Source organism: Dryobates pubescens, chromosome 4 (assembly GCF_014839835.1).
Source record: "Dryobates pubescens isolate bDryPub1 chromosome 4, bDryPub1.pri, whole genome shotgun sequence".
Classification (NCBI taxonomy): Eukaryota; Metazoa; Chordata; class Aves; order Piciformes; family Picidae; genus Dryobates; species Dryobates pubescens.
This window is the reverse complement of record NC_071615.1, coordinates 13107471-13117949: the sequence shown is the minus strand read 5'-3', so window position 1 is coordinate 13117949 and position 10479 is coordinate 13107471. Positions and strand designations below refer to the sequence as shown.

At 43.6% G+C, this 10479-nt stretch overlaps 1 protein-coding gene across 1 annotated transcript; it reads right to left on the bottom strand.

Annotated features, from left to right (window-relative positions):
• Positions 1 to 7003: 7003 nt before the first annotated feature.
• SOCS1 (suppressor of cytokine signaling 1) lies at positions 7004 to 10067 on the bottom strand. Its single transcript, XM_054161343.1, has 2 exons — positions 9818 to 10067; positions 7004 to 7909 (listed from the first exon to the last, which is right to left on the bottom strand). The coding sequence occupies exon 2, from the start codon at positions 7832 to 7834 to the stop codon at positions 7211 to 7213; it is 624 nt and encodes a 207-aa protein (XP_054017318.1). The 5' UTR covers positions 7835 to 7909; positions 9818 to 10067; the 3' UTR covers positions 7004 to 7210.
• Between the last annotated feature and the right edge of the window lie 412 nt (positions 10068 to 10479).

Here is a 10479-nt window from a genome sequence, read left to right as displayed (position 1 = left end):
AGCACTAGAGGCTGTTAAAACTGACCTGCAATAAGTTCAAGCTTTAGAAATTTGGACCAACAGTAGCATAATTCGTATGGTGATCAATTAAGTGGTTTTCTCAAGTCCTTAATAAGGGCTCAGGCCTTCACTGTGTTGTCAGTGGAAATTGAGCAGTTTTAGGAAATATGCTAGATTATGCAACATGTCTGAATCTTGGAGTAAAAAGCTCTAAACTAGCTCTATAATTGGTCTGCACTTGGGACTCCATTTTTATAGCGGGTTAGAGCTGGCAAGAGAACTTGTAAGAAACACCTGTATGTCCTTGCAGCTGTTATTCCCTCTGTGAAATTCTTTCTGAACCCAGATCATATTTTCTCTGTCTCTCAAATGCATTACCTCCTTCCAAAATTTCACAGCCTTCCAGGGTGCTTTCCTCTGACATCCTACAGTCTTCCCAGATTTCACACATATAGAAAACATTTTCTCTCAAGGTTAGTTTTGAGCTCAGTTCTGTTGACTTCACTGGAAACTGGTGCTGCAGGAAACCCCAAAGACCACTGGCCCCAAGTTAAACCTGGCATTTGCTTCTGGCTGGCCTTGCAGTGATTTTGTTCCACCAATGGCCACCATTCAGGCTCATGGAGCTACACATGCACTCCTAAATTCACTCAAAGCCTATTTATACCATCTTGGACTACACCTGTGGGTTGGGTTTAATCAAATATATGCATCTGCCTTTGGGCTTCAGCTGAGCTTGTATACAGTATTAACAGATTCCAGTCCCAAAACATATTTTTGATGGATGTGAAATGTGCTGCATTTTAAAATCACCATCTTCTTAAAACTGTATTGAAATAACAAAGGAAACAAGGTATGTAGGAAAGCAAGGGTAAAATAATATGGGTAGCTGAGAAAGGCATAGCCTTACCTGTGTATAGGCATAGCCTTACCTGTACTCTTGTGTCTCTTAATGCAGATTTGGAAGTCAATATCTGGATTTGGATATGTCATTATCTGTGATTTCAGTTGTCATTGTGTTCACCTTGGCAATGAGCTTGTATATGGTTTTGCAAACTGCATAAATTACACTTCTTGGGAAGAAAGATTACCTAGAGTTTATTAGTTCCAGAGCATAATAAAACAGCACGCAGTACACGCTGTGCAGTTCTTGTAGACAACCTCTTCCTCATTAGGTATATTTGTTTTAAAAGTAGATAGAAAATAATACTTAGACATATGAGCAAATAATCAGCAAATACTTCTTGGTACTTAGACATGGTTTATATTATCTATACAGTTAAAAGTGGGAGAGATTACCATAAAAAGTAGTATGATGTATAGAATAATTTTTTGGTAGAATCCAGAATGAAACCCATGGTTTCCTCATGCCTTGGAACAGCCTTTCTCAGTAAGTCTGAACTATAATGCTTATCTCAAACTATTTATTAATAGATATTTTGCACAAACTATATAACGCAAGATTCCAGAATCAAAGGGCAGGAGATAGTTTCCTTGTTTGGAGTTGAGAGTCCTAAGCCTCATTTCAGCAGCACTTCACTCAAAGGCTGAGTTTCTGTTCTCTTCTATTTTGTTTTCCTATCCCAAGTTCTTCTGTGGTGAACTGGAGCATCCTTCGTGCCATTCAGCTTCAGCAGGCTTGGCTATTTCATACTCCTCACTCTCTGCCACTAAACCAAAAGCTGTCCTCCTTTATTTGCATTTAGACTCCAGAGAAAATCCTTCTGGCCAGTATGTACATGGTTATTATTCACAAAATTCAAGGCCAGAGTGACTTGTGAGACACTCATTCAATTTTGCACTTTAGAAGATACCCAGTGTGTTCTGTACAGAGCTTAAAGTTCTCAAAACTGTGTCCCTGGCAGAAAGCTGAAGATATTTGAAGCCTCACCAGTGCTTCAGACCTTTATGTTTGGGAAGCAGAAACTGTTCAAATCCCGGAGAGGATGCCTAAAATCTCAGTCTGAAATCTCAATCTGACTCAAATGCAATTAGTTGTTAAGTTTCTCTTGTAGGGAAGCTGATTTGGAGAAAGTTTGGTTAGGGTGAAAATGTAGCCTAGTTATCAGTTTCAGTTTGAAGGGCACAGGAGAGACTTGAAAATACTCTGCCAGACTGGAAGGAATGGGGACAGGAAAATGGCACACAATCTTGTATGCATACTTTTGGTATCAAAACGGCAGCATAGATAAGGTTTCATGTTACCCTCAACCTGTGAAGTTAGCTGGGGTACTATCAAGTAAGAAATTGTTGTAAGGCAACTCACAGATTTAATTTTAAAAGGATACTTACTGTTATTTAATAATATCTATAGAAAAGTTGATCTTCCCTGCAAATTTATTTCACTGTTGCTAAGATTTCACTCCAGCTGTTTGTATGTTCTGGTGTGATAAGCCTGATATTGAATACAGTTAATATTTTTCTTTTTCCCACAACATGTGTAAATGTGACTAGAGCAGACATTCCAAGAGAAATAACAGGTACATAGTACCCTCCCTATCTTCTTGCATTCACACTGTCTTGCAAAAAGACCTTCCATTCAAGATCCGTGAAAACAGTACAGTGCTGGGAGCATCTCCACGCTCCCATGACTTCATGCTGCTGGCTGTCCTGTGCTAATGCCATCTCTAGGGTGCCTGTTAGACCAGTACAGTAAAGCACCTTATTTTCAGCTTAAATTTTGTGAAAGATGGAAGAGATTGTTGAAACAATCACTGATCTTCAGTATAAGATAAAGGTAACTTAATTCTGAGGCTTCCTTTACAATGACAATTTATTAATCTGCCAGTACACTGGTAATTCTCAGTCTATCCAGATTTAACCTGGGAGCATTGTAACCATTTGAAGAATGGCTTTATAGTTACATGGAAGTACAGACTTCAAGATTTAATCCCACTCATGCCTTCCCTCTAAAGCTATATTCTCATCTCCTATTCACTGCTTCTGCTGACACCACCATTAAAAATATCACAGTGTTCGTCACAGTGGAGCCACCCTTTACTACTATCTTCTCTGAAAAGTTCCTAATTATTTTCCCTTTTTTCTTGGTTGCCACTACGTTCATTCTCCTTTCTCACCATTAACATGTTCACCTGTGTACATATTTTGTATCTTGACTATTGAATCACCTATCTCTTTTCTGCTACTTGATGTCCACAGTATCATCTCAAGAGAATATTTAATGGTAGAATAAGAAAGGGTCAAATAGTTGTTTGCTTCTTTAATAGATCCAGGATGTCCATTTATGCTATGAAAAGAAACTAAATCAGAGCACAGAACCAGGAGATACCACAGAACCTAAGTAATGGCCTAAACCCCTTATATTACTTACTTACCCAACTGGGTAGGCCCTTGCTGCTTTGCCATACTTGAGCAGTGGTTATGTGTTGGGATGGGTGGGAGAAGTTGGATTTTTCTTTATGCTCCATGCTGGCATGTGTTTCTGTTGTCCCTGATGCAGCAGATTCAGCTGCTGTGCTGGTAGAAAAAACTCAGATACAGTGACAAGATCCCAGTACTATGCAGAAATACGATAACAGTCAAGTCAGTGGCAATGAAAAGTCTTGAACAGCACTTCTTTGCAACTGGGAGACACTGCTGGAAACCTGCTGCACATGAAGCTGTTAGGTTATGCTTTAACTGCACAGACAGCAATGTAGAGTCCGAATGGAGTTGCTGTAACACAGCCTTTGTCTCAAAGCTGGAATTAATAAATAAATGCTTTGCTCACACAGCAACATGAATGGACAAGTGGAAGGACAGCCAGAAACTGAATGGCAGCCCAACACAACAGAAAAGACTGAAAGAAAAGGAGAAAGAAAGGTATAGGAAGGAGATGGATACACTGCTCAATAGAGGATTAAGTACAAGCTGGGTGAGGAGTATTGATGGCTAGATATGGTCAGTGTGTTGCCCTAGGGGACACGTTTTTCTTGACTGTTGAAAATAGCATCAGTGCTGACTGCAGCTGAAGCCTCACTTCTTGTAAATTACTTCAATCATAACAGAATTAGTGTGACCACAGCTTCACAGTGGGTGAGGTTATGCTTGTCATTCAAAAGGCTCCTACTGAGCATTCAGTGACTCTTCACAGCTGAATTAACCAGGTTCTCTGAACCCCTACAGGTCTATTCATTAGATCTGTTCATTAGCAAATGTTTTACAGCTGCAGCATGGCATGTAAATTAACCTACTCTGAAAGCAAATGTGTGTTTCAGTCTTTAAAAAGCAAGGAAGCCTCAGTCTTACTGTCTGTGGCCATAGGAGCACTGCACTGGAGCAGGGCTGAATACTGTCCCGGTAAGATCTCTGTGGGACAGAGACCCCCCGAGGGTCCTTGCATGTGACACAGCTGTGCTGCAAATGGTATTCTGTAAAGCTATCCCTTCCCCACTAACTATAAATATTGGAGTCTCTTCAGAAAATGCAACTTTGTTCTCCCCCTGAGCATGGATTAAATTCTTCCATAGTCCTTTACCAGATTGACTGTTTACTTCACTTTCCAGCCACAGCCAGGAGTGAAAAGGTCAGAGGAAAGAGCTGGGCAAGAGGGGGAGGGACTAGAAACACCACTCTTTACATACCTTTTAGCAGGGAGGATTAAAATCACTGCACTCTTGTGTTTCCATTGCTTTAGGCACAGAATACAGCAAATTCCCTATTTGACCTTGCTGGTACTTTAATAAAGAGTGGGTCAGAGATTTGACAGATAGAATTAATACAGAATCTTTGTGAATCTCTTACTATGCTCCTTAGATGGGACAGAGTCCTTAAATTGGACATTTTAGAGAGCCCTTCAGGAGATCTTAGGGCAAGGCAGAGATACACTGAACACACATACTGTGGTAAGGGTTTCTTAGTTGCTAGGATAAGGATCTACCTACCCACTGCATTATTTGCTGGGCAGAGAGGAAGACAGAAGGAAAGGAAGGGGGAAAGGAAGGCAGGTGAAAAGATAAGTGGTTTTAAAGTACAAGTCAGCTTAGTTTCCTCTTTCCTTAAGAGGTCTTTTATACAATTCTAACTTTCTTGTCCATATTTCTAGTCTTTTTTTTTTTTCCCTGAAATATCCTATGTTTGCATTTCAAATTAAATACAAAATTCATGTGAGAGGATAATTTCTGCTAAACATACTCTAAAGCAATAGAAGGGAGAAAGTAGGCTTTGTTTCTGCTAGGAAGAAGTTTAAATGAGTGGAATCTTTATGCTTTACGTTCTATGTGTCTCAGTAGGAAGCACCTAGTTTTGTTTGTTTTTATCAGGGGTAGTGGAGAACCTTCTAAATTATATTGTATTTGTTCTACCCATATTTCTGTACAGCAGGGCAAAAGCTGTTTGAGGATGGAAGGGTTAAAAGATTCTGTCATGTGAGGCTGGGAAGATTGGGAAAGGGATAACAATCTCTGCTGACAGCAAACCAGTTTGGCAGCCCTCACCCTACAAAGACTTTCTTTTTCCCCATTTAACTTCTTAAAGCTATTCACATACAGTCACTTTGCTCTGCACTGGTATCTGCACTGCATTCTCTACTTTCCCAATTTACATCCTTGCAGCTGAGGGGAAATGCATCATTTGGCAACAAATTCCAACTTTAGAATTAAGCAGAAATGCTGTCTGCTAATCTCAGCCAGGGATGGCCAGCAAAAGAATGAGACTGCTAAGCAGGGCCAATCCAAAAGAGCATTTTTAGGGAAGCAGCAAAGGGTCATGATACTGTCTGTATGTTCTTTTTCCTCTTTTCACAATGTCCACTGCACTATGAGTGATCCTTAGTCATGTTTGAAGAGGAAACCTATTTATTCCAAAGAAACATCAGCAATGTAAGAGATAAATTATATTAAACAAATTACTCAGTAAGGAACACTATGTAACATGTACTCAATGTTTCCTAAAAGTGGCTTTAGCTTTAGAAGGAATGTGATTTACAGTAGAGGGTTAGACCTTTTGTCTTCCAAACTCTAAAGATGACTTCATTTACTGCTTACAGTTACTGTAAGAGCCATAGATCTGTGCTGAGAGTACATTTCTGTGAAAGACTCTGTGCCTTCTTTGAAGTGATTTGGTTCAGCTGGTTTTCTAAGTCAGCTTTTCATGGATTTCAGGAAATGCTAGGGGGAGGGGAGAATCACTTTATAATAATGCAGGTGATATTTCACTGAATTAGGCATCTCAAGTATAGTTCAATTACAGCTGATTTAGCATTTTAGAAGCAGATAAGAAAATTGGTGATGGGACCACTGAGTTTCTACAGATGCTATGTATTTTATCTTTCTCTGAATGCAGTCTACCATTAGAAATTACAGCTGCAAACCTATAGGCTTATGCTGTCTGGATCCTGTTATAGATTCTTTTAAAATACCAAGTCTGTGCTCTGTAGATCACCAGGAACTTAAGCAACAGCATTTTAAAGTCTAAACATGTCTGCAACTTTGCAATTTTGTGTATGCTGAGCTAAAGCTACCCTTTCCCCAATGCATCATGATGCTAGTGTTCACAGCCTTTCAATATATGAATGGCAATCCTGGTAAGTTTCATTTTTCCCTACTAATGCTCATGTGGTTTAGTTATCTCAGACCTCTTCTTTGCTTAGACCTTACAGCTTTTACCAGATAAGGCAGGCTAGGATTGGTGCAACTAGCTCAGTCAAGGGTTTGATTCACTCTTTCAAAAACTATGAACTACTGTAGTCTCAATACAGCTCCTGGTCTCACGGATTTAGGAAAGAGCTGTATTCCTGAACAAATTCATCTTGAGTACATTTTCTACTTGCTTGCCATCTTTCCCTTCCAAACTTTTTGGGGCAGGAGTCCTGTCTGCTGGAGTAGCACTAGAGCAGGCTAGTTTGGTAGGGCAAAGAACAAGACCACATAGAGACCTGCCTGCAATTGCACACCACATTAGTGGTTAAAAATTGTCAGCAGGAAAAACGACTTTTTTCAAAACTTCCACAATAAAGTTTATTTTAACAGCATTAAAAATATTATAAAATAATAAAATATTCTGCTTGGCAGAAAAATTATGCCAGGGTTTTAAAACCCCAGGTTTGTGCAAACAGTTTTTGTAAACATAAGAAGTCAAGTGTTCAGGTTCCATCCCAAAATACAGTAAATTGCTACAAAAATAGGTTTGCTCACTGTCAAACAAGTTAAAAAACCCAGAAAGTTGGATTTCTTTAGATATTTCACACATTCCTGTTCAGTTAATGCTGTACTTATATCTGAAATGGGAAGGATTTCAGATAGTCCTTTAGAACAGGATTGAGGGGGATCTGGTTTAAGTTCTCTCTTCCAAAAGCCTTCACAATGCTCTTCCTGCAGAGCTCCTGCAGGGGCTGCACACGGACTTTGCGCAGGGGGGTAACTAATACCTTCCTCGGGGAGCTTAGGTAATGTTCCAGCAGCTTAAAAAGACAGTCAAAAGTCTCTTTGCTGCCATCCAGGCTGAAGCGTCCAGACTGAAAATTTATCCGGATGCTGGTGGGCCCAGTCGCAGTCTTAACACTGATGGCAAAGAAGCAATTCTTTTGTGTGCTGTCCCTGATGAGGAAGGTGCCCTCGGGCTCAGACTTCAGCTTCTCATGGGCAGCAGTGACAGTCAGAGGTCCCCAGTAGAAGCCACAGGCATCCAGCAGGCTGCTTGCTCGAGTGATGCTACTAAAATCCGATTGTGAGCGAAAGGTTCGGAAGTGTGTGTTGCTCTGTGCCTGCACAGTGCTGGGCCGTCCTGGGCTGTGATAGCCCCGAGCCTGTGAACGATCTGGTGCTGGAGGGTCAAGTAGACATCTTGGGTCTGCTGCAACTGCATTATCTGCTGACACTTTGCTGTGCGCTACCATCCTACAGCCTAGACCAGCGGATGCGGTTGCCCATAGCGTCAGTGGCTACGGCAGGGCAGCTTTCCAGCAGCTATTCTGAAATGCCAGAGAAAGACACAATGTGAGATCCCCAGAGAAAAGTGACTGCAATCTCTGAATGACCAAGTCTTCCATTCACAGGCCTCCTGCCCATTATAAAATAAAATATTCATTTGCCAATTCACACTGGAGAAACAACTGCATACTTTCTGACAAGACTAGCAGTCTATCACTATGGCAAAGTCCAAAGCTCCAAAAATACTCAGCAAGGATCATTAACAGCCACAAAGGATAATGCAGTTTCCCTGCCATGAGCCCACGGAAGTTTATCAAGACCTAAAGCAAGTCAAATGACAAGAGGCTCTCTACAGGATGTTATCTTGTGTACACTCCATCAGATTCTCAAGTTTTTAGAGATCAAAGCAACAAGGTTTTACAGCTCAGTTACAAATTCCTCTGTACTGCCCCCTCTCTTCCCCAATACAAACTGAGATGTCAGAACTTCAAAAACATCATTTGGTGCATTGTGTGAAAAAAAGAGAAAGGAGGTGAAGTAACTATGAACTCTGCAGCTGAGCATGTCTGGGGGAAAAGGGTGAGGATAAATAGATGTCATTGTGTGACTGAAGTGTAACTTGGAAGGGCAGCCTGTAACCCTGCCAATTTACACAGTAATCCTAAAACTACTTTCCCCTCTCCTGTTAACCTGAGGCTCAGCCATAAATGGCAATTTCCCATTCCCCCAACTTTCCCTTGGGACAGCAATGCTACAACCTCACTAGCTTACACAAATCAACCTCTATGAACCCTTAAAGCATTACTCCTCAGTCTCTCTGTTTTTTGTATTACATGCACTTTAAGTGCCCCAATATAAATTGCTTCCTATTGATATATCTTTCAGCATGAGGGACTAAATTCATCCCTCGTGTTACTTCAAAGGAATTAGTAGTGCGGCACCAGGAATGAGTTTGGCCTGAGATGTCTACCTCTGACAGTGTGGTTCAATACATCTCCGCTGGTTGCCTTGACCTTACTGGCAAGCATAGATTTTAGGATTTATTCCTGTAGTCAGATATAGATCTGCAGCAGAAGCTTGTTGAGAAACCTTGAAGTATTCTCAGAAACGAACCCCTCAGCCATCTTAGGATTCAGGGCAAATGCTAATGAGGATTCCAAAGAAAGTATGTAGCTGTCTGTGATAATTTAACAGCTTGATGTTTGATTTCATTTAGGCCATATTACCTCCTGAAACAGCATAGAGGGCTGTAAAATCCTTATGCTAGCAAGTGACTATTAGAAAGCTGAAAGTAATGCTGGGCTTTCTTTACACAGCAGAACAAAACTGATGTCAGTTTTTCCAGTTGCCGGGCCCAGATTATCGCTCATATTTAAAGTTAACAAAAATTAAATTTCAGAGCACTCTGGTGAGAAATAACTACTAAGACCGAGATGTAAAAATCACAGAAGCCAAGAAAGAGTTCGCGGTGCCTTTCCGAAGGACGCAAAGATGGGGGTACGCCAGTCTTCAGCATCTGAAAACCAAAGCTGGCAGCCTCGACCCTGTCAGAGCAGAAGCGCTGGCGGGAGCTCCCCCTGGCCCGGGCTCATCCTACGCGGCCGCCGCGCTCCGGACCAGCGGCTGCGCCGGCTCCCAGCGCCGGGGTGTGGAGTCCCAGGAAGAGAGCGGGGCCGTGCAAACCGCCGCGTGTCCGCCTTCTTGGCTTTTCTGCTTTTTTTATGCCAGACACGATAGCTCCGTCTTAAGCATGGACATAGAGCCAGAAAGGGAGAGTAAAAAAGAAATGGAACAAGAAAACACCAAAAAAAAAAAAACCTCCAAGCCAAAGGCAGAAGCCCCTGAAGCCACCATGCTCCCGCACATCAGTTCGGGCTCCCCAGTCACGCTTCTGCCAACAGTGGGGCCGGAACGCTCCGGCGCACCCTGAGTACAAGACCCTCCCTTACCTTCGCCCGGACCGCGGCGGGCGGGGGCCGTCCCCAGAGCGCGCAGCACACGCGCTGGCTGCGGGCAGGGGTGGCCGGAGCCGGCAGCTTATCCTGGCCGCGGCGATTAGTGTTGGCCCCGGCGGCCGGCTGCACATCCTCTGGGCGGGAGCCCTGCCTGGCGCCGCAGCGAGCAGGGGCAGGTGCTCCCGCTAGGCGGGCTGGCGGGCTGCTCCTCCAGCCCTCTGGGCCCCCTCATCCCCTCTGCTTTCTATTTAACGCGGCGGCGCTGGCGCTGTTTTGCCCGGCTCCTCCCCTGCCTTCTCCGAAAACACGTGGCCACCAGTTCACTTTCACTTTCCGTAGCACTCCCGACCCCGCCCGCCGAGCCGAGCCGAGCCGGGCTGAGCTGCGCGCGGGGGGAGCGTTGGCGGTGAGGCCGCGGCCTGCGCGCCTGCGCGCGCGCTGCCACCCTTCGAGCCGCCGCCGGTGCTGGGCTCCGGGCTCGGGTGACCCTGTTTCATCTGCTCGGCTAAATCGGGCTTAGTCGTGTTGTTTCGGGTTTTTTTGTGTGGCTCTGGATGGCCCCGGCGAGGCGGTGGTGCGGGGGCTGCCCCGGTAGCGGCGGGTGCAGGGTCGGGCGGGCCCGGCAGGAGGTGCTGCCTCAGTGCGCTGAGGCCCCG

What these genes read in the sequence shown, in the direction of transcription:
- SOCS1 (XM_054161343.1), bottom strand. Translation starts at nt 7,834, where the DNA reads ATGGTAGCGCACAGCAAAGTGTCAGCAGATAATGCAGTTGCAGCAGAC.